Source organism: Podarcis vaucheri (genome assembly GCF_965113315.1).
Source record: "Podarcis vaucheri genome assembly, chromosome: 10".
Taxonomy (NCBI): domain Eukaryota; kingdom Metazoa; phylum Chordata; class Lepidosauria; order Squamata; family Lacertidae; genus Podarcis; species Podarcis vaucheri.
The window spans coordinates 55,898,322-55,922,667 of NC_138748.1; the positions used below are offsets into that span (position 1 = coordinate 55,898,322).

The 24,346-nt window shown below is 43.4% G+C and overlaps 1 protein-coding gene across 1 annotated transcript in view; it reads right to left on the bottom strand.

Annotated features, from left to right (window-relative positions):
* The window catches only part of SLC6A12 (solute carrier family 6 member 12), a 47,098-nt gene extending 23,039 nt beyond the window's left edge, over window positions 1–24,059 (bottom strand). The window contains exons 1-9 of the mRNA XM_082240524.1: window positions 23,793–24,059; window positions 15,680–15,891; window positions 14,428–14,562; window positions 12,659–12,799; window positions 8,200–8,287; window positions 7,530–7,662; window positions 5,311–5,445; window positions 2,189–2,292; window positions 1,016–1,140 (exon numbers count right to left, since the gene is read on the bottom strand). Of these exons, the coding sequence (XP_082096650.1) occupies window positions 1,016–1,140; window positions 2,189–2,292; window positions 5,311–5,445; window positions 7,530–7,662; window positions 8,200–8,287; window positions 12,659–12,799; window positions 14,428–14,562; window positions 15,680–15,887 (1,069 nt within the window). The 5' untranslated portion in view covers window positions 15,888–15,891; window positions 23,793–24,059. The remainder of the gene's footprint in view (window positions 1–1,015; window positions 1,141–2,188; window positions 2,293–5,310; window positions 5,446–7,529; window positions 7,663–8,199; window positions 8,288–12,658; window positions 12,800–14,427; window positions 14,563–15,679; window positions 15,892–23,792) is intronic.
* Window positions 24,060–24,346: the final 287 nt, after the last annotated feature.

Here is a 24,346-nt window from a genome sequence, read left to right on the forward strand (position 1 = left end):
CCCAAACAGTTGCATCAAACCAAGTCATACTCATAGTAGACCTATTCACACCAATGGACTCAAGTTAGTCAAGTCCGTTGAACTCAATGGGTCTACTCGGGATATAATTTATTAGATACAACCCAGTGCCCTTTATCTTTCTAACCAGATGCTCAATCTAATATTTTATGCTGGCCTTTTTAGCAATTTTTTTTAAACCTCCTTTAGTGTCGTAGTGGGACCTACAACAAAAGCTTCCAGGTTCTGGAAACCCATCCACTCAATTCTGGTCCTCTCATTCCCAACAGTCAGTCTGGATTCCACACCCTCTAAACATGCTCAGTCCATCCCATCAGGGTGGGGGGTCTATTATTCCTCCCCACATCTATTTTACCTTCATAACAACCCCACGAAGTAGCTTAGGTTTAGAGCTTCCTGGTGGAGTGGGGTTTTCCCATTGTCTCAATGGTCTCAGTCAGTGGATTTAACTAGCTCTCATAATGATCCATAACTGAGCCACCATATGAAAAGCCAGGTATTGCACAATAATACAGAATGGATCACATGTTCTAGGAATTTTTGCCGGGGGTGAATGCAATCTTGGCTCTGAGAAGTGGCATGAAGATATGCATTATTCCACTCCGTTTATGCCCTGATATGTAATGTCAGCTGGTTCTGGGCAAAGAACAAACTCAGAACATCAACAGTTTTAGAGGCAATAAAAATGTTTTCCACCCATAGTCCTGATAACTTTTACGCGTCTCTTCAGGTTTGGGAAGGGCCATAGCTCAGTGGTAGAACATCTGCTTTGCATACAAAAGGTCCTGGGTTCAAACCCCAGCATTTCAAGGTAGGGTTGGGAATGCCCCCTGCCTGAAGTCCTGGAGAGCCACTGCTGGTCATTGTGGACAATACTGAGCTAGATGGACCAATGGGCTCAGTATATGGCAGCTTCCTGTTCATAGTTCCATTCTTAAGACCCCAAGCCATGCTTTATATTTCACCAGTCTCTTTGTTGCAGTCCCTGCATGCTCACCTGATTCAGCCACATATGAGACGGGCACACCCTGTTCGTGAGCCATGAAGCCCAACACGGAGAAGATGGCAAAGCCAGCCACAAAACTGGTGGCACTATTCAGGAAGCAGAGCATAAAGCAATCCCTGCCGGGGCAAAACGAAGGTGAGTAGGTTACAACTGGAGGATGCTCCTGTCCTTTGCACCACCAGGCTGGAGGTGGGGAATGTGCATTAAATTAAATTAAAGCTCCCCCTCCAGCTTTTATCCCAGAATTTGAGCACTGGACCTACCAGTACTCATTAGCAGAGCAAACAGTTTGAAAGGCAGAAGATCTTACATTCAAGCCCTCACATCTCCTGATAGGTCTCCAAGAGACCTTTGCTGAGGAGCGTGGAGTATGGTTCCTAGTCTCATCATAGGCAACAGTGTTATGACTTCATATATGGCGGGTGTGTGTGTGTGTGTGTGTGTATGTGTGTACACACACACTCTCTCTCTCTCACACACACACACAGAGGCCATCAGTCCAAAAAAACCCACACTCCAAAAGCAACCATTAAATCATTGTTAGCTGAATGTCCTCACAAAATTAATCTAGGTCATTACTTTATTTACGTTACTTATGAAGAGCCTTTGTAGTGTGCCCTTCACCTCAGCAGATCCCACAGCTCAAACCAGAGAAGGTATAAAATCATATAAGGCTCAATAATAAATCATCAATAAACAATAAGAGCAGCTAAAACAAGAGAACCGGCTTACCTTCCATCAACTAAATGATAAAGTAACTACTGCAAAGGCAAAGAGACAAGCCTTTAATTGGCATCAAAATTATACCTGTATTGGCACCAAGTGGACTTTTATGGGAAGGGTATTCTCTGCGAATGAGATTGGTTGAATCATGATGAGCATATTGGGGGTGGGGTGCGATGAAATTATTTGGGCAACTCAAAAGGAAGCATCATGAGTAGAGGAAAATCCATGTCCCAAACCTTGATAGGGTGGAAAATTCTACTCCAGTCATAGAATTTGGAACTGCTTGCTGCAGAATCCCAAGGGAGTCTGATCACAGTGAAGCACGGCTGAGTAGGGTTGCAATATTCCCCAAAGTGAAAATCTGGACAAAGTTTTTGAGTTTTTGTTTGTTTACTTTTTGTCAAAGTAACTGAGATTTTTGGGGGAACATCTCCTTACCTGTAGCAATTGTTGTTGTACTTGTTGTAGCTGCCCAAAGCTATGAGGCACCCCTGGCAGATGGCATAAGAGAAGAAGATTTGAGTGCCTGCGTCCATCCATACCTAGAGCAAAGCAAAGGGGAATCATATCTAGATTCAGAAAGCAAACAATCACAGTTTGGCAGACAGGGCATCGTTTGAGATGCCAGGCACAAATCCTGCATCTGTGTCAACTGCTGTGTTTAGGTGACGTCTTTTATGCCCATGTGACAGTTGCTGCTTTGGCAACAGAGTAGGAGAAGCCCTATTAACTTTCTTGTGTTAAATGTGCATTCTTGACCTTTTTAATGTTTTATTTTGAAATCTTTAAGATATATTTTAGTTTCCTGTTTATTATGCTGCTTTGAATGTACACTTTATATCCGACTTTCTTTGATGATGTTTTATTCTGGGTTGTTTTATTTGATGGTTTAAGGGTTTTTTTAAAAAAACCAATATATAAAGCGGTATATAAATGAGATGACTAAAGATGAAGATGCAGCACCTGTCATTTCCACCATGCTATACATTTAGCTGAGCATCGGGACAGAGGAATCTCTCAACTTCCATTTCTCTCACTTTGTTCTCTTCCCTACTTTATGCTTGGCTTACTCCATTTCTGCATTTGCACATTTTCCTACAAAACATTCACAAGAAAATTCATGCGCATCTGTGTGCAGAATTCTCCTCCTAATATGTGATCTTTATTTTTTGTATACAATTTTGCACAATATATGCATTTCTGGAAACTTCCTCCTCTAATGCAATGTAGTGTTTATGTGTGCTTTATTTTCATTAATATATGTACTTTAGGGCACACTTTGGGGTTGAGAACACTATTGCAAACTTCAGGGAAGTGAAAAATTCAGAGGATAACTGTTTTTCATATACAGTGGTATTTTGGTTCTCTGACTTAATCCGTTCCAGAAGTCCCTTCGACTCCCGAAACCATTCAAAAACCAAGGCACAGCTTCCAATTGGCTGCAGGAGCTTCCTGCACTCAAGCGGAAGCTGCGTCGGACGTTCAGCTTCCGAAAATCGTTCACAAACTGGGACACTTACTTCTGGGTTTGCAGCATTTGGGAGCCGATTTGTTCAACAACTAAGCCATTCAAGAAATGTGAGTTATATAGGTTGGTACTAAAATGCGAACCCTTGAGTCTTGAAAGGGTTGGTCTCCCATTTTCTGTCTCATTCATTTCCACTTGGCCTAGGAGGGCAGGGCCCTAAATGATGCCAGCTGCAGTCTGTTTCTACGAAATGTTTTGCATTGCTGGCTAATAATCACTACAATTGCTAATACTACCATATTTATGAAGCATGTCTGATATATTTATGTTTTAGTTGTGCCCATTTACTGATTTGTTGACTGCTTGGCTTCGAGCATTATTTGGTTGCTTGTGCTCTCCGTTCATTTCTTGGCTGCTGAAACTATTTGTTTAATCTGCTTTCTGGGTTGCATTTTCAGCTTGCCTTGGTTTTATTATTGTTTATTTTCTATTGCTAAAGATATACCGGTAAGTTATCTGCAGTGGCATGTGGGGTTGGGTGGAGCTGCCTGCCCAACCTTGGCAATGTGACTGATTGGCAATGTGACTTGGCATGGGATCAAGCAGTCATGTGACCATGGTGCCAACAGGAGAGCTTCAGACAATTCTCACACCATCACCACCCAACATGTAAGCAATGTATGGGTAGCCCGTGTGACCAAAAAGCATGGTAGAAATGTCTTTAGAAACAAAGGACACAAAACACCATCTTTTTAAAAAAAGAATGGCAATGGGGCATAAACCTGTAGCAAAAATGGACAGCCCATCACTAGTTTCATATTTAGAGTAGCCACTTGTACTGTACAGTGATTATTATTATTTTTTGGTAAAAAATAATGAGATGCCAGTGCTCATATCTTGATCCAAGTGCTGTGGGTACCTACACAGTAAAAGGCTACAAAAGTGGATGGTACTCTGTACCAGCAGGTATAATCACAAAGAACCACAAAAATAGAGGAAATCCACTCCCCCCAAAAAATAGTAGTGCAGAAGAATTTCATAATATTTGCATAATATTTGCTGGTCCTACTCAGAGTAGAACCATTGAAATCAATTACCCTGAATCACTTAGGTGCATTTATTTCAGTGGGTCTACTCTGAGTAGGACTTAGTTGATCACAACCCAATTACTATAATTTCAATACCAATGCAACACATCTCACTACAGTGAGAAAATGGCGGCCTCTTTGCCTGCTCAGTCTGAATGTTAACTGCTCAGTCTGAATGTTATCTTTAAACCAGTCTTGGACCCAACAGCCTTTCAAATAGAGGACTGTCCACTGTAAAAAAAAAAGCACCCAGCTACCCTGTTCATAATTGTTGAACCACAAACTATGCAGAAATAGTTCCCATATTTCCAATATTCCTGACTGCTTGCAGTTGAGATGATAACTATGTGATTTTTTTCAGGGGGTTTTCTTTGGCTAGAAACTCTGGCCTCTCTGGGGAAATTCTGACGTTATCCATGAGAAACTCAAGCCAGATCCCAGTAAATTAGAAGAGACATTATCTTTCTCTTTCTTAATCATTTTCACTTAGGGCTCGGTGAAGCCATCTGTCAGGTATTGAATATTTAATGGGAGCGGCCGCATTTGCTGTGCCTTAAGTGCCAATGGCCTAACATATCCATATTTTAAAATATTCTGGCAAACCGCAGTCCTCGTGCTAGAGTAAACTTCTGCTGCCCTTTATAAAGGGCTGTTGCCTTTAAGGTGGAATGCTAAAAACTGCTTTAGAGGGAGCAAGGGTGCCCTGTGTGACCTAGATATTTTTGTCCATGAGGATTCTTTTTAAAAAAAATAAATATATATCCAAACTGATGCAGAAATATGAACTTAAGATTGAGAAAAATGAGAAACTGAGAGAAACTGACAGATTTCCCCCATCCTCTTTAATATGTAATCTTTTATGTTTGCATGGACATTTTATTCTACTGGTTTAATCATGTTCTTAGATCTTTGGTTCTTTAGGTAGGTATGGAGGAGAAAAATCAGATCTTGTGATTTCTAACCACCAAATCTAACCATCAGATCAGAATCATTCATAAACTCACCTGGGGATCTGCTAGTCTTGAAATGTCTGGCTTCAAATAGAACAGAATCCCTTCGGTTGCACCAGGAAGGGTCACTCCTCGAACCAGCAGAACAATCAACATCAGGTAAGGAAATGTGGCAGTGAAGTAGACCACCTACAGGCAAGCAGAATGGAGATGTAGAGACAAAGTCCTCCTGAACTTAGGACTGTGATCGGGGTTAGAGAAGGAAGGTAATCTGAGAACAACATTGTAGAAAAGTGGAGCTTATTTACAACATACAGGAATACTAAGATCCAAGACACAATCAACCCATGCAGGGGGAATATAGAAATAATTAGGTTAGTACTAGGTACTTAAACAGACATAACCCTGAAGGAAGGTATGACGGTTACAGCAATATTATGGTCAAAATAAAAAGATTGGCAGATAGCTGAGATGAGCCAATCTCCCATTCCCACCACCCTTCTGAGTAATACCCCTCCCCACCTTCTCACTATATAGAAGGATCTGGCAACTTCTGTTTCAGTGTATCTGAAGAAGTGTGCATGCACACGAAAGCTCATACCAAGAACTAACTTAGTTGGTCTTTAAGGTGCTACTGGAAGGAATTTTTTTATTTTGACTATGGCAGACCAACACGGCTACCTATCTGTAACAGCAATATTATGGGAATATTATAAGAATGAAACAATTAAATTCACTGGGCATTTTAAAGGTGCTAAAACAGATTATTTTATCCTGGGCTGAGCAAAAACTTTTTTTAAAAAAAGAACTATTGTTGCTGCTGTTAAAAGCAGGTGACATTTAGGGATGTCTCATTGGCAGTCAGAACTGCCAATCAACTCAAGCCTAGTAACTATGTTCACATATCACGCTAAGCCAAGCCATGGTTTAGTGTGAATATGCATAGGCTTCTGAATCAGGAGAAGGTGGCTGCTTTGCTTTTCCTCAGTCATTCAGCTGCATTGCTTCACTGCATGGCATTAATCACAGCTCATGGTTTCAGATTACAAGACATAATCCATCGGACAAACCTTGTTAGTCTAGAGAGAGCTAAACCACAAGCCTGGGTTCAGACAACACTCTAAACCAACCCATGGCTCAGCTCAGCTCTGTAGCAGAACCACCAGGCAGAAGCAAAGCACCTGCCATCTCCTCTTCCAGAGCTTAGCATAACATGTGAACTAATATTATGTGTGAAATTACCCAGCATCCTTGGGTGACAGAGCACTGCACATTTCCCTGCCTCCAACATGAGCATGCTGTGAGCCAAGGATGCTGGAATACACCTTGCCATAACATCACCACACACGGCAGGTGATGCTACCTGAAATTGACCCTCGAGTTTATCTTCGGCTGAACGGAGGGATGAAAGGAATCTGTGAGCTTGCCAAGGAGTTGGTCGGGTCATTACTGAGTTATTTGCAGATCACTCTCCTTCCCAGGCTGAGAGGGGGGAAATGGCGAAAACAGGTTATTTACTGGGACACTGTGGGTTTTGCAGCTGCTGTTGAAGTTGCAGAACAATCAAGCACGGGACAGAGCAATGGAGAACTTCTGAAACAACAATGGGATATTAGCTCCACCTAAGGCATAAAGGAGAACAACAACAACAACCGGGACAGAAAGAAACATCGTGGACAGAATAATTGCCACACACAGGAAGAACAAGGATATCGTTTGAATGCTTCACCTGTTGATTTATAAATCATTTAATGTGTCTATATGAATAGAAGTTGTTAATATTGCAGTTGTTGTATAAGGGGTTGCAATTTTGACTGGAGTGTAATTGAAGTTAATAAGATTTTGGAACACTGAAATATATAAATAATCAAACCATCAATTCTAGCATGGGGGGCCGCCTAAATTACATAATTTGGCATCTGAACCTTTGGTTTTAGTAATTGTATTATAATTTGGCATTGTTATAATGACATAGCTGGCAACTTTCCCCTATTTTTAAGGTAAATTCCCTTATTCCAAACAGAATTCTCGCAAGAAAAGGGGGAAGTTGACAGCTATGTATGATGAGGCTATTATTGGATTATTGTAATTGTAAACTAATAAATAAATATCAGAGAGAGAGAGAAGGAGAGAGAGGAAGGAAGGAAGGAAGGAAGGAAGGAAGGAACCCTTGGGTCTCCTCCCTCTTCCTTTCTGCTCCTTCTTTGACACAGGGAACCTGACAGATCAGATCAATATATTTTAGGAAATGACAAACACACGGTTGCTCCTACTTTGCCAGTGGACTTGACTCCTTTCCAGATGCAGAAGTAGCAGATGATCCAGGCCAGCAAGAGACAGAGAGCCAGTTCCCACCTCACGGTGCCCAGATTATGTATCCCATCTGTTATTCCCAAGACTCTCCTCCTGCCAGGGTGGATTAAAAGACGAGATACAGGGTGATGTCCCAAGCCTGACATTTCACTATTAGCCAACTCCAGCCCCTTCCTGATTATTTTGACTTAGACCCCCATATAGTCGGTTTCCTTTAGAACCCATCACTTACAGTGCCGATGCTAAATGACTTTCCTCCATTTGATCTTTGTACTTGGTTTCAATTTATCTTATTATCTTGAGCAATGGCCATCGCCTTCTTTCCACAGACTTCCCCTCCCTGCTCATCACATTGCATGGTTTCCCCTCCTTTGGACAGTGGACATTTAGCCTTTTTATCTTGCACAGAATTTGAGGCGTACCAATGTTCACTTCCTTGTTCAATCCCTGACTTTTTTCCCGTGCCTCTGTCAATAAACTCATGCGGTTCCCCTATGCCTGGGTCTTCTGTGCATGCTCCTTGTAGCTTCCTTTTGCTGGAACATTACAGAGGCCAAATTCAAAAGTCTCCTGCCTTTAAATTATAGGGTGGGGGGCGGGGGAAGGAATCAGAAAAATCTGAATACATACTCCCAGAACTCAGTGGCTGGAGAGGTGGCGTTAGCTGGCATGATATTGTCCTCCAAACTCGAGCTGTTCAGAAAGTCCACACAAAGAGCTGTGGAAAGGGGGAAAGCGGTTGGGTGAGAGTCTGCAGCACTCCAACATCATTCTGGCCTGTCTTTGACCCTCCCCTGACCAGAGTTTCAGAAGGAAATGGGAGCTCCTTATTTATACAGAATCCAGATGTTTGTGGTATGCAGGTTATTACTGAGCAACACAGATACAAACTCCCGTTTCCCCTCCTCCTTTCCCCCACACACTCGCCTTCTGTCATCACTTTGCATTCATCCAAGTCCACCCTCACTTACAAATGGTGGGGAGGGGCTGTGTGAGAGTTTATTGGTGAAATTCCTAGAGAGGGAAGCAAGTTGCAGAGCATCTAGCAGTGGTGGCGATAGAAGCTAACAACGTATTTTAAATGAGTAAGTCCAAGAGGAAATGCAAGAAAAGGAGCAGGAATTGGCAAATGTTGAGCATTAAGCAATCATCATCATCATCATATTTTTGGAAGGAAAGACATTCACAAGAAAACATCCTCGCTTCTCAGTCATTTGGAGAAGCAGGACTGAACCTTTCTTGCAGTGGTGCCATCAAGGCAAGACTGTGGGGCAGGTGTCAATACCGCCCCCTACACACACACACACACGCACTCATAGGGTGGCTCTGTGTCTTACTTTAGAAAGGGCAGATCTCTGTTTGAAGGAGCCCTCTCTCTATCTGAAGAGTTGTCCATGCTAAAGAGGCAGAAGAACCACAAGAAGAGAGAGCAGTCAGGACTTTGACATTGCCCATCAACACTTAGTGCCTGGACAGCAGACCGAGCAGCTGCCCAAGACACTTGGTCATTTCTTTCCCAATATTGTGGGAAATTCATACAGTGTTTGGGGGTTTTTTGTGGTGGTACAAATCAGCACAGAAGACCATCACCTCTTTCTTTGTTGTCCTTGGCAGCCATTGTGTGCTGGTACACACATCAAGAAAGGAATACCAGCACCTCTTTTTAAAAAAAAAATACCCCAAAAAGCATTGGGTGTGTTGTATTCATTTTTAAGTGATAGTGATAATTTTGAAATTGCCTCTATGTATATAAATCTTCAGATTTATATAAATCTAAAAATCAAATATGGGTCCTCTTTTTTGGTGATGCCCCCAGGGTGGGATAAGAACTTCACTTTTACAGGAAAGTTTGGTGTTTTGTTGTGTTTTTAATATTTTGTTGGGAGCTGCCCAGAGTGGCTGGGGCAATCCAGTCAAATGGGTGGAATAATAATAATAATAATAATAATAATAATAATAATAATAATAATAGCCCTGCTGAGCCAAGCCAAAGTCCAGCCTAGTCCATCACCCTCTTCTCTCAGTAGCAAACCAGAAGCCCACGGAAAATCTGCAAAGAAGGTCTTGAGTTTCACATCACACTCCCCCCCCCGCTCCAATCCCAGCGACCGTTCAGATATTCAGAGGCATACTGCCTCCAACAGGAAAAGGTAAAGGTAAAGGACCCCTGGACGGTTAAGTCCTGTCAAAGGCGATTATGGGGTTGTGGCCCCATAATGCTTTCAGGCCAAGGGTTTGTCCACAGGCAGCTTTCTGGGTTATGGGGCCAGCTTGACTAAACCACCTCTGGTTGACTAAACCACCTTAACGGAAACCAGAGCGCACGGAAATGCCATTTACCTTCCTGTCACAGCTTTACCTATTTATCTACTTGCACTGGTGTATTTTAGAACTGCTAGGTTGGCAGGAGCTGGGACAGAGCAACGGGAGCTCACTCCGTCATGGGGATTCAAACCACCGACCTTCTGATCGGCAAGCCCAAGAGGCTCAGTGGTTTAGACCACAGTGCCGTGAGCATGAAGGACCCCAAATGCAGCAGGGCTGGCTTACTCCATTTTAAAGTAAGTGATGTTTTACCCATGGCCATTTATAAAGAGATGATCCGCACTTGCCCCCCCCTCCCAGGGAGGACCATGAAGAGTCTAAAATTAACAAACTATGGGCAGATCCACATCACACATTTAAAGCAAGTTTAAAGCACATGACTACCCTCCCTCAAAGAATTCTGGGAACTGTAGTTTCCCCTTCACAGAGATGCCATTCCCCAGCACCGTTAACAAACCACAGTTCCCGTTATTATTTGGAAATCATCCCTGAGTGCTCACTGGAAGGACAGATCGTGAAGCTGAGGCTCCAGTACTTTGGCCACCTCACGAGAAAAGAAGACTCCCTGGAAAAGACCCTGCTGTTGGGAAAGATGGAGGGCACAAGGAGAAGGGGACGACAGAGGACGAGATGGTTGGACAGTGTTCTCGATGTTACCAGCATGAGTTTGACCAAACTGCGGGAGGCAGTGGGAGACAGAAGTGCCTGGCGTGCTCTGGTCCATGGGGTCAGGAAGAGTCGGACACGACTAAATGACTAAACAACAACAACATGCTATTCAGATGTGCGCTGGATATACTGTTAACTTGTGGCGTGGGTGCCCTACTTGGAAATTTGTGAAGGGAAGGCCACCTCCAGACTGGGAACAGGGATCAGAGCCTTAAGATGTCATTAAAAATTAAATGCCTGGTATGAGTAAAAGGAAAATGGCGATTTGTAATGTGGATACACTCGTTCCGCCTGCAGAGAAAGAGGCAAAAGACTGTAACAGAAGGCAAGAGGCATTCAGAGGCCAGGTGGAACCTCTGGCCTTGCTTCTCCAGGGCCCTGTGGATTCTGAATAAAATGAAATAAAGCAAAGGCTGACTGTACAAAGGTGCAGTTCACAGCCCCACTGCATGAGACTCTGGTCTCTTCAGCGACTTGAAAGAGAGAGGCAGGCAGGGGGGTTTGCAGTGTTTATTGCCATGTGAGGAGGTCAGTGGTACAACATTCTTATCCTTTCAGTCATGAGTTCAGAAGGTCATGTTCAGCTCGCAGAAAGGCTGTCCACAAAGCCAGGAACCAGCCAGGCACACAAAGGCTTTAAGGGAAAAGAACTAGACCTTTTTTTTTTTACTCAGAACAGAATTGACTACAACATATCTAAGGAGGAAAGCAAAGAGAAGAATGTGCAGTGAGTATTTCCTCTCTCTTCCCCCCCCACACCCCCCCCAAAAGCAAAACAAAAACCACTCTCTGGGAGTTCCACTCATGAGATTAAAACAGCCACAACCTTGTAAGAAAGCTCTTCGCACAAGGGTTTTTCTTTCCAAGACATCATGAGGTCTTTTTAAAATAAAAAATAAAAAAATAAAGGTACACCCCACATCTCTATCATCGTGATTGGGCTCAGAGAGAAAATAGGCAGTATCAAATCTTCTCAAAGACAAGACAAAGACGTATCACAAGGGCTAGGTTGCCTTGGTCCGGAGCCATCCCTAACCTTAGGCAGAGAAAATTCCTTCCAGTAGCACCTTAAAGGCCAACTAAGTTAGTTCTTGGTATGAGCTTTCGTGTGCATGCACACTTCTTCAGATACACTGAAACAGAAGTTGCCAGATCCTTCTATATAGTGAGAAGGTGGGGAGGGGTATTACTCAGAAGGGTGGTGGGAATGGGAGATTGGCAGATAGCTGAGATGAGCCTGTTGACGACTCTTAACAACTGCAATAGGTCTTACAGGAAAAGGCAAGGGGTGAGGAGGTGAGAAATGGCTTAGTCATGTATAATGGGATAAGAATCCAATGTCTTTGTTCAAACCAGGTCTCTCCATGGTTTTATCCCATTATACATGACTAAGCCATTTCTCACCTCCTCACCCCTTGCCTTTTCCTGTAAGACCTATTACAGTCGTTAAGAGTCGTTTCAGTGTATCTGAAGAAGTGTGCATGCACACGAAAGCTCATACCAAGAACTAACTTAGTTGGTCTTTAAGGTGCTACTGGAAGGAATTTTTTTTATTTTGACTATGGCAGACCAACTATCTGTAACTTAGGCAGAGAATGATGGAGAAACCTCAGCCAACAGATTTGGGATAGCCTTTGAATTCTTCCAATAGTATCAACCACAACATCTGGGGTTCATTCACCTGCCCATCTAAGTCCTAACTCAGAACAGACCCATTGAAATTAGTGGGCCTAAATTAGCCATGTTCATTAATTTCCATAAGTCTATTCTGAGTAGCATTGGATACAACCCAGTGTATGTTATCATCTGCCAATGATGTCCTACATACATCTAACCAGTCAGTCTACGCAAAAGAATAAATGGACACAAATGTCACATCAGAAGTGACAATATTCAAATGCCAATTTTTTTGCTACTTTAAATTGTCAATTGCTTATTATATTTTCACCAGCAAGGGGGTGAGAAAAAGGATTTGCATTTTTAATTTTGTGTGCCAACGTATCTTGCGCCTGAACCTATGTAGCAAAGTAAGAAGAACTACAGTTCCATTTCTTCAGAAAGCCATGCAGGAGGTGGCATTTTGCCAGAGTCATACCTGTGTTCCAGGTATTACTGCAGCTGGCCCAGGGTAGAACAGCAGCGAAGGAGTTAAATAGGTAGAACAGAGCCCAAGCCAATATGATGATGTAGTAGACATTCAGGAACGATTCGATGACTTGGGAAGCATAGCCAATTCCTGAGTGGCAGAGAGAGATAAAGGTGATGGTTAAAAACAGACAAAAAAGGGCCACAATTTCCTGCCAAGCTGTGATTGAAAAAGACCTAGGTTTTCAGTTACCGATAGGACCAAACATAGTTCAGAGACTGGCCAGAAGCAGAGGTGGGGAAGCTGTGGATCTCCAGATGTCACTGCCATCATCCCAGGCCGTGCTCACAGGGGCTGATGGGGTCCAGCAATGTCCAGAAGGTCACTAGTTTCCCACTCTGGTCTGAAGGCAGGTGAGATCCACATGCCTGTGGAGGGCAGAACCATTGCTTCACAGTGGGCAGGGCAATGGATACAAATTTCATGTTTGTAGAGTCTTCTTCTTCTTTGGCGATCACTCGTAGCCGAGTAAGATTGTCTTCCATAAACATGGTTTTAACAATGAGTCCGTAAGTGACTGTGGAGGCCAATTCTGGATCCACACATCCTTCCACAGTGGGGACATTAGTTCCCAGGTGGGAGTTGATCACGGTGTGGATTTGCCAAGTGTGCCTTCCTCTTAGCACGTTTCTCCCTTGCGTCCTGAGTTCGAGTGTCTTCAAAGCCCATTACACCTTGGGTAAAGGCTGTTCTCCAATTGGAGTGCTCACAGGCAAGTGTTTCCCAATTGTTGGTGTTTATACTACATTTTTAAAAATCTGCCTTGAGAGAGTCTTTAAACCTCTTTTGTTGACCACCAGCATTACGCTTTCCATTTTTAAGTCTGGAATAGAGTAGTTGCTTTGGAAGACGATAATCAGGCAACCGCACAACATGACCAGTCCAACGAAGTTGATGTTGAAGAATCATTGCTTCAACACTGGTGAGGCTTCTTCCAGTGTGCTAGTATTAGTTCGCCTGTCTTCCCAAGTGATGTGTAAAAGTTTTCAGAGACAGTAAGTTAGTACACACACACACACACACACACACACACACACCTCTATCCTCCATCCAGGCGAGCAAGAAACATTACTAGAATTCAGGGACACATTCCAGGCAGGCAAAACCACTTGGGGGTGAAGCAATGGCCATGAGGGGTGTGGCCTGTGGAGAGTTCCTAGGGCCAGGCAGAGAGACCTGGAGGGTCACATTTGGCCCTTTGCATGAGGTTCCCTGTTGTACAGGATCAGTTTGTATCTCTGCAGCGTAAACTGCCACTCCTAGCATAAACAACGCCTTGCAGGAAATCACCTCGCCCTTCAACTCCTCACTGCTGCTTCCTCACTGCTGCTGCAAACAGGGAGCTCACGTTTTTATCTTAAACACAGAAAGACTTGCAGACTTGTGGTTCCTTGTTGCTGCCACCGCTTCTTCCTCCTCTGAATATATGCCCTTTCACACCTGCCTTGGCAGGGGCTCCACAGTTTTAAACTTGTTCTGCTTCTGGCTGCTCCTTTGCCACCACCTTTTGACACTGTATTGAGAACCAGCTCTGCCTCAAATATCTACACTTCAGAATGACTCGCCCTTTTGACTTAGACTGCAGTTCTGAACAGGTACAACGGCAGCTGGCTCTATGCCATGCCCTGTAGCAGGGGAGCTCAGAGGGAATTAGATCAAAAAGTACAGTGCATGTTTGGCGGAAAGCTACCAGGACTTCCCTTGTACTACCAACTTGCCTTCAAAGATAGGGCAGATCCGTCTCCAGGCAGTGATCCCACCCTGACCGGTATACTGCCCAAGGGCTGTCTCCAGCAAGAATACTGGGATCCCACAAGCAAAGAGGAATATGAGGTATGGGATGAAGAAGGCACCTGTGGGGAAAGAGAGCAGGGAGAGAAGCTGAAGCAAATTCATTATTAACACCTTTGTTAAAAAGAGGGGGAAGTGATATTTTCACAGGGCTGGATTAATGATCTTGCAAAATAGCTGCCTCCACAAATGCACATTAAGAGTCGTACCTTGGTTTTCAAACAGCTTAGTTCTCAAACGTTTTGGATCCCAAACACCACAAATCTGGAAGTGAGTGTTCCGGTTTATGAACATTTTTGGGAATCTGACAGGGCTTCCTGCAGCCAATCAGAAGCCGCGCTTTGGTTTCTGAATATTTTGGAAGTCAAAAGGACTTCCGGAACAGATTCCGTTCAACTTCCAAGGTACGGCTGTATTAGAGTTCCATCGCCATTTTTTGTTTTTACAAAATGGAGGGCAGTGACAAACAAAAGCAGAGCAGTGAGGAAGTGCAATCCTTATGCTGACTACCTCTTCTCTGTTCTAAAATAACCCCAGCTACTTCCCCCCCCTCTCTCAACAGGGGACAAGGAAGGCAAGCACCCATCCAAAGAAGGTGCTCACCTCTCCCACTGGCCCCTCTCCTTTGCTGGACTCCTGTCAATAACATATGCTGCTATGTTTTTTCAGTGATCATGTGGGACACAACTCATCCACCTAGAGATATACTATACCCCTTATGTGTGTCCTCCTCCCCCCAAAAAAATTCTGGTGCCACCACTGGGGAGGGGGTGAACTGAGCTCACAGTTCTTTGACACACAAAAATGATTGCACAGGTTTTTTTAAAAAAAACTGTCTTGTGCAAGACTGTGGAAATCTGTTATCTACTTTGTGACAAATATCTAGCTCGTAAAATAGTCCTCTTTGCAATAAATCTGCTGCACAAAATATGATTAGCAGGTGCTAAGGGGACCATCTTATCTAATGATTTTTTTAATCTGATATATTTTTAATTAGTTTCTTCATTGCACATCGTAAATTTTATAGTGAGTTTTATGTTTAGTCTGCATATTGCATATGGCTTGCTGTACTGCGAGCTTAAAATGCGCTGTTACGATTATTTTTTAATAGTTTCCTGATGACCAACGGCTACAATGAAAGAAAGGGCACTAGAAAAATTATGGGTGCTGTGCACCTACCACCTCCGTTCTTGTAGCAGAGATAAGGGAATCTCCATACATTGCCCAGACCAATGATCTCTCCAGCCACAGACAGTAGAAACTCCACTTTGTTGGTCCACTGTCCTCTGTCCTCAAGCTCATCCTTCCTCTCTTCTGGCTTTTCTTCTACCACTGGCACAACCATAATCCCACTGGATTCCGCATCCCAAGGTCCTTTGCTTTCCATGGCTCTGAAGGGCAAGGGATGGCAGAGGGGAAGGCAGATCACATGACATGGGGAATTCTCATAGGATTCCTATCAAGCTGTTTTGTTTTGCTTTGCTTTGCTTTGCTTTGCTTTGCTTTGTCCAAACAGTTTCTTATGTTCAAGGTGAGCATGAACCAAGGAGTGAGCCAGTGAAAATAAGGGGGGCTAGGGAGGAGGGTGAAATTGGATCCAGTTTGCATCTAAGGGTGAATCTATTGAATCTGCACTTTCCAAAATAACATGAGAACTAAAACACAGCCATCCTTCAAAATTTAAAAAAATGCATATATTAGAGATGATGTGCATAAAAATAAATATATTCATGAAAATAACATCCAAAAGTGCATTATTTTAGGTGAAATTATCAGCAAAGAATGTGTACATTAGTCAAAACCACATGCAAAAATGTATTTATTCAGTGAAATTTGCACTAAAATGCTGGTGAATTTTCATGAGGATCTTTTTAAAAAATAACAACAACCTGAGGCCTGCAGGTATAGCAGGTACACACATTTTATTTTATTTTTTATTTTATTTTTTATTAAATGCAGCAATGTAGAGAACTGAATTTAAGGTTGGAAAAATGAGAAATATAGACTACTGAAATTGATACTTGAGGCAGACCTTTGTGGGGAAAATGATACAGAGATGTATCTACTCTATTCATAGTACACCCATTGAAATGAATAAACCTAAGTCGTGTCCGTTATTCCAATGGGTCTACTCCAATTATGGATTGGATTACATTGGATTCAATCCACAGCCCTCACTGGTCTAAAACCACTTCTTCACATCTATGTGAATCAGCAATGGCCAGAGTTTGAGTGAGAAAGGAAGGAAGGAAGGAAGGAAGGAAGGAAAAGGAAAGGAAAGAAAATGAAACTAAAATTTAAAACTTTGAATGTAACTGTTTAACCAGAAGTAACGGATTCTATAATCCTTATCTAGCTGAACCATTCCTCAGAAGCTTTGCATCACTTCAGTCTAATTCGCAACAGCTTAGGCAAATATAGGCTTGCCCTGGTAGTAACCTTGAGAACTTTCATCTATCAGTAAAAGCAATAATAGTGAAAAGCAAGCTAATTTATATCTGTGAAGCCATTTTTGTATATGATTAAAAACCTGAAGAAAATTCATCATTCCAAATAAAAAAACAACAGTGTGCATCCTACTGCCTGCACAATTATAACACACCAATATTTAATTCAATCCAAAGACTAAATTCAAAGAGTGTGGTTTGTATGTGCAATTTGAACTCAGTCTTGTTGAATTTCAGTGATTCAAATTCTGAACTTATATTTTTAAAAAATCCCAAATACCTAACCATAATATAAATTGCAGTGAGACAAGATTTAAAAACTTCAGTTTCTCTTGACAACCCCACCAGCACCACAAGGCACACAATACCCTTCCTACAAGGCACCATTTTTCATTCATTCCAGATATTTATATACCACTTTTTAGGCAGAACTCACAAGACACTTTGCGTAAGTTCCTTACAATGAGCATCTTTTCTTTTTAAACTTTATATAAGGCAGCAGGCAGCCTGACTCCTGAAGTTGTTTCTGCTTCTCTCCTCAGGGCAAGATGTTCCCTCAGAAATCCCTGCGGCAGCAGTTGTAGGGAGGGGCCGCCACAGGAAGCTGAATGGCGGCAGCACACAAAACTATTTGTGTTTCTCCCCTTTCCCCCTCACTCCTGTTTCCTCTCCTCCATCCCAGGCCCTGCACCCTCCTCTCCAGTGTGGAGAGCCAGTCTGGTGTAGTGGTTAAGAGCAGTAGACTCGTAATCTGGTGAACTGGGTTCACGTCTCCGCTCCTCCACATGCAGCTGCTGGGTGACCTTGGGCCAGTCACACTTTTCTGAAGTCTCTCAGCCCCACTCACCTCACAGAGTGTTTGTTGTGGGGGAGGAATGGAAAGGAGAATGTTAGCCGCTTTGAGACTCCTTCGGGTAGTGATAAAGCGGGATATCAAATCCAAACTCCTCTTCTTCTCCTCCTTGTCCTATCCCATATTGCCTTCCCTTGTCTGTGCCTCGCATGTGTCAGCAAACCTGATATGCTTGCTGTATAATGACCCTGACCCAATGAACCCTATTTTCACCTTGTCCTTTTTCACTGATGGCCTGCCACCTGCTGTGCTGAGGATCAGCTTCACTGCTTGCAAACACACACACACACACACACACACACCACCCTGCTTCTCCAAGATCCTCAGATTGCTAAGAGAGTCATCTGCTGTATCCAGATCTGTTGCAAACATGCCATCTGGCTGATCAGCTAAGGAAAATGCCTGTTCAGCGCAGATGCCTCCTCCATCTCGTCAGAGCTCCATGGCTTGTCAAGTGAACGAAAGCCAATGCTTTGTAATGGAACCTGTTCTGAACTGTCACAGTCTTCACCGCATTCCAATTTGTGTCTGCCAAATGCATATCATCAAGCAGAGCAATGCTTCGGACAATGCTTATTAGCAATGTCATTATGGGCAGACAGCAGAAGATCTAACTTCAATTTATTTGCTTATTAGGGATGAAAACAAAGCCTGTTTCCATTGCCAACCTGTTTTTATAACTATTTACTTGCATTATGAGAACACTTGATCAGACACTTGTTCTGATGAAGCACAAACCTTGACGGGCTTACAGCGATGCGGAGCAGAATCTCTTCTGCAGAATTCTTTTTTGTCCATTTCATAAGTTTGTTAGTAGAAATGAATGGATGCCAAGTGCAAATATAATATTAAGCCAACTTGGCAGTTTCAAAAGTTTTTGACTTTGTTTACTGCATATAAATGCAAGTAAAGCAAACGTGCTAAATTGGATCCCTCTCTAGGGCAGCAGGAACATTTTTGGTGCAAACGACCTTATGCAGATTTGCACAAGGTAGTTTACATCAGCAAAAACTACTGGAAAATTTCCCCATTCAGAATTCAAAGTTCCTGCAACTTTGTATGTACAAAATTCAAGGTTTAATCACTTCTGCCAGAGAAATCCTGGAGAACAGCAGCCAGTCAAGGTAAACAGCCCTGGGCTAGAAGAGCGTATTGGCCAAAATGTGTTATAAGTCAGCTTCCTGACTTATTCTTTTAAAGGCAAGAGGAGAAAGGGGAGTTCTGTAGATCGATTTATCATTGCAAGATTCACAGACCACTATGAAATTGCTAAGAAGACTATTTTAAGCGCATCGTATAATGTGGCATGACGCTTGCAAAGCACTCCCAAGTCATATGTCCAGTATGATTAAAGCCTGAATTGTGTCTCTCTGTTTGTAGGATTCATCAGCGCCATTCCTTACTGGCGCCTCTACAGGGATGGACCTGGGCTTGCTGAGCTCTGTAGACAAGAATCGGAATCAGAATGGACAAACTAATGGAAATCCCTGCACAAGCTACAACTGGAGGTCAAATGTGGCCCTCCAGGCTTCTCTAACTGGCCCTCAGGACTCTCTTCAGCCCATACCCACTCCCCAGACTACACCTTTCCCCACCTCTGGTCGGTGCTTTCATGCACCTTTTGCTGGTGCAGGAATAGGATCTAGCCTCTTGCATGCCTAGGTGGAAAGGTAGGGATCCGTGCACCTGCAGGTGCATGTGTGCATGTGCAGTTCATATTCATATATATATATATATATATATATATATATATATATATATATATATAAAATTATTTATATTTCAAAATAACCATTTAAACAACCTTAAATCAATGACTTTCCTTCTTCTCTTTCCATGGTTCATTTTGCATATCATACATCCCTGCATATTTTACATGAACCAAACCATTCAGTAATCTATTGTTACATCCATCAAAACTTATTTACACTGTTGAATTTATCTTAATGCTACCAGGGTTTTTAAATGAACACAATTTTCACCATATATTCAGTAAACATTTTCCAGACTTCTTTAAATGTACATTCCTCATGTTCTCTTCATATTCCCTTACTTCATTCTTCATGTTCTCTTCATGTTCTCTTACTCTACATGTTAAATCTGCAAGCTTTGCATATTCCATCAGTTTAAGTTACCATTCTTCATTGGTTGGGACCTTGCTCGTTTTCTATTCCCCCTTCATTTTATTTACTGCAAAAAGTTTGCAATTTCAAGTTGGCTGGTAACGCAGGACCTCCCATTCAACTATAATCGTGCAACCTGAGTTTGCTGGTTTGTATGCATCCCACAAGGGATGCAGGTGGCACTGTGGGTTAAACGACAGAGCCTACAGCTTGCCGATCAGAAGGTCGGCGGTTCGAATCCCGTGAGGGGTGAGCTCCCATTGCTTGGTCCCTGCTCCTGCCAACTTAGCAGTTTGAAAGCACGTCAAAGTGCAAGTAGATAAATAGGTACTGCTCCGGCTGGAAAGTAAACAGCATTTCCGTGCGCTCCTCTGGTTCACCAGAAGTGGCTTAGTCATGCTGGACACATGACCCGGAAGCTGTCTGCAGACAAACGCCGGCTCCCTTGTCCAATAAAGTGAGATGAGCGCCGCAACCCCAGAGTTGGCCACGACTGGACCTAAAGGTCAGGGGTCCCTTTACCTTTTATGCATCCCACCTGGAAATTGCAAGCCTGCACATGCCTCTAGTCACAGTCTTTTCCAGTATGGTGTGATGCATTTATTTATGTTTATTCTATAATATTGTGTGTGTGTGTGTGTGTGTGTGTGTGTGTGTGTGTGTTTATGTTCCTAAATCCACATTTATAGGTATAAATTAGCATATGCAAAATGTATTCAAATCTGCACCCTCTTTTATCCTTTTTAAAAAATGTGTTGCATTTCCTCACCTCCAGCAGCCATAGCACCCCCATTCCAATCCAAATTGGGTCCCCCTCGGCTGTATAAATTTTTTTTTAAGAGAGACAGCAGTCCAATTAAAAAGTTTTCCGTATAAGACAAGGGTATCAGGTTTACATTATAAGAGTTTGTATGCAGTATATATTGCTGCCTTTAGACTAGACACCTAAGGGGAGGACTCTGCATTCCCATTTCCAGAAATTTTGCAAAACACCTTTTCCCCCAAGGATCCTACTAGTCTAGAAAGAATGACCATTTCCGAAATGGAAGGCAGGGGACCTTCCATTTTGAGCTTGCAGATTGCACTTTGGGATCCTTAATTAAAACTTCAATCCAATGCACACTTAGCTGGGAGTAAGCAAACTCGGTAGGATTTACTTCTGAGTAAATATGCAGAGGATTGCACTGTAGCACGCTCATGCCTTCAATTCCTGTTCATACATGCAGCAATAAAATCAACAAAGTCCCATAAAAGATATACCAACACAATGGGGATGACCACCAAGGATTCCCCTTCCTTGGAGATTTTAAAGCAGAGGTTGGATGGCCATCTGTCTTAAATGCTTTACAGTGGTACCTCGAGTTACATATGCTTCAGGTTACATAGGCTTCAGGTTCCATACTCCGCTAACCCAGAAATAGTGCTTCAGGTTAAGAACTTTGCTTCAGGATGAGAACAGAAATCGTGCTCCGGCAGCATGGCAGGTTAAGAACAGACCTCCGGAACGAATTAAGTACTTAACCCGAGGTACCACTGTATTTGAGATTCCTGCATTGCAGGGGGTTGGACTAGATCACACCTGGGGTCCTATCCACACTTACATGGGAGCAGGTCCCATCTAACTTAGTAAGGATTGCTTCTAGACAGAGATATGGCTATAACACCAGGGTTCCCCACCACCAGCACCACCACCAATTGTTCCATTAAAAGGGGTGGCTGGTTGGGATTCCTAAATGTTTGGTTTGGCATAGCCCTGTCTCAGATGATGGCATTGGTTGAGATGAGGGATCATCAACAGTGCCCTCTGGACTGCCCACAATTCCCTGTGGTGGGTGGGCTGTCCTGCTGCACACCTATGCAGGTGAGAGAGTCAATTTGCTAAGCAATCGAGACATTTGCAGTTCATCCCAAGTGACTTTTGGCCAAGTTAATCTCTGCCCACATCTCTAAGGAAGCAACTCTCTTTGCCAGTGTTCAGAACAGGCCTGCCAAGCCCGGTTGAGGAACAGCCCCTGAGGTAAAGTCCAAGGTTTGACACCTTGTATCAGCAATTGCTAGTTGAGGGAGTGGCGCAACTGTGCTCACAGCAGCAATATTAAGGTCAATAGATAAGGGACTTCCTTTAGGAACTCTTTCAAATTATCTGCTGCAGGCTCACATACAGACAAATTGATATATGCAGCAATAAACCCCGCATGGGATGATGCACGGCTTGCTCAAGACATTTGGGTGCCTGAGGCAAACCACAGAATGGCATCCTCCTCTCCACCAGGGAAAAAATGGGTGCATGAAAAGCTACATCAGGAAGAGGAGGGGGTGGGAAATAAGATATACATCTTGGGATCTGCTGCCCCGTGGATTCTGCTGCCCAAGGCAGCCGCCTCACTTGGCCTCATGGGCGGCCCAGCACTGGGCTGATGTGTGCTCATTTGAGGGCAAAAACATGGGCACACCGTGAGGCATGCACATACATTGCACTGATGTCACATGGCCCTGGGTCCCCTCTATCATGGGAGCAAGAGGTGTGAATGGAGCAGTATCCCTGCCCCCAAATGTTGGCAAGTGCCAATGGTATTGCATATGACCCCTCCAATAACATCATGACACCAAATCGTTATGGATGCACAATAAAAAGAATATATCAAGGAGCCTAGATTTGTTTCACAGAGGCAATAGCCTGGCTCTCGCACACACACCAAACACCAAACCATGTTTTCCCCAAGGTGCTTGTTTTCAGGGAAGCAATGTGATTTCTCAACCTCAGTGAAATGAAAACAAATTCTTGGAGTCCGGTCTGCTGTTTTCCATACATGTACACACACACACCACTGGGCCTTCAGTCTGCAGTGTTTCACAATTCATTTCTAGCCTGTGATTCATATTGCTTGACCCTGTCATGGCCTGTCCTTCCACACCCACATACAACTTCTTCATTGCCCTGTTCCTCTCCATTTCCATCACTAGGTATAAGGGAGCCTGTCCATTTCAGTTTCTCCACGTTTTTCATTTTTCTAACCTTAAATTCAGTTCTCCTCATTTCCACATAAGTGTGTGTGTGATTCTTTTTAAATGGCCCTTGTGAATATTCACCAGCATTTTAAATGAGAATTTCTCCCAATATACGCAATTTTGCAAAGCAATTTTCCTTAATATAACACATTTTGGCGGGTGTTTTCCACTGACATGTGTATTTTTACCCTAGTATATGCAAAAAAATTTTGGTACGCATTACTTGGCTGCACTGAAAATTCAGAGAAGTGTGGATTTCAGAAAATGGCTGGGTCTCAGTTTGCATATTGTTTCAGAAAGTGAAATTTTGGTGGGTTCATCTTCAAATGGGAACTGAATCAGATTTCTCATCCATCCCTACTCTCAACACCATTTTCTTTGGGCTCCCCAGTGGACAGGAGTGTAAAAAAGGGGGGGAAATCCTGCTTAGAGTTCGCTCAAGGCCAATTCAGCTTGCAATCCTAGGCACACGTGGAGCTGCACTTCCCAGAATCCCCTGGGAACAGGCATTGACTGTTAAATCACTCTGTAAATTGTAACTACACATGTTGGGGAATAGGGGTCTCCTAACAACACTCACCACCCTTTACAAACTAGACCCTCCCGGGATTCTTTGCAGGCGAGTCGTGACTGTTTAAAGTGGCATGGTGCTGTTTTGAACGTATATTGCCGATGGGGCCAAAGCCCCACTGAACACAGAGGGGCTTAGGATTGCGCTGTTAGTCTACTCTCCCTGGGCCAAAGCATTGCATTGCTGTCTCCGGTACAATTTCCCATGTTGCATTGCGCTGCCTCTCAAGGCTTCTTCGCCTGAAGCAGGGCACCAAAATCAGTGACAGGCGAAAGGAAAAGCCACTCACCTGAGGTCCCACAAACGCCTGCGTCCTGTTCCTGTTAGGTCACCGCAAACCAGCTGGGGAATGCCACAACATCAACAAAATATTAAGGAAAAAGAAAATCCGGAGCCACTAAAGAGAGAGGGAGAGAGAGTTGGCTGAGCAAACAAACCCTTCTCTCTCCTCTTTCTCTCCTCCTCTTTTCCCTCCCCTTACATGAGATATTCCAAGCGAATTATCACCAGAGTTCTCTTGTGGGTGGAGGGGCAGGGTGTGTATATGCATTTCTGAAGAGGGGGGGGAGAAAGGGCCCTCTCTCTCTCTCTCTCTCTCTCTCTCTCTCTCGGATTGCCTTATAATACTTCTCTTTATGAAGCAGTGAGAGGAGAAGGCGGGAGGGAGGCCAGCAGGCAGGCCAAAAATGTGGAGACCGTGATCATTTCGCAACGCTGAGGGGGCGTTTTTCACACATGCGACCCGTGCCATCATAAATGTGCTTGCTAGGAAGTTAACTCCGTGGGACTTGTGCCCAAGTAAAAAGGCATCGCAATTGGCTGTCAAAGAGGGAGGGAAGGAGG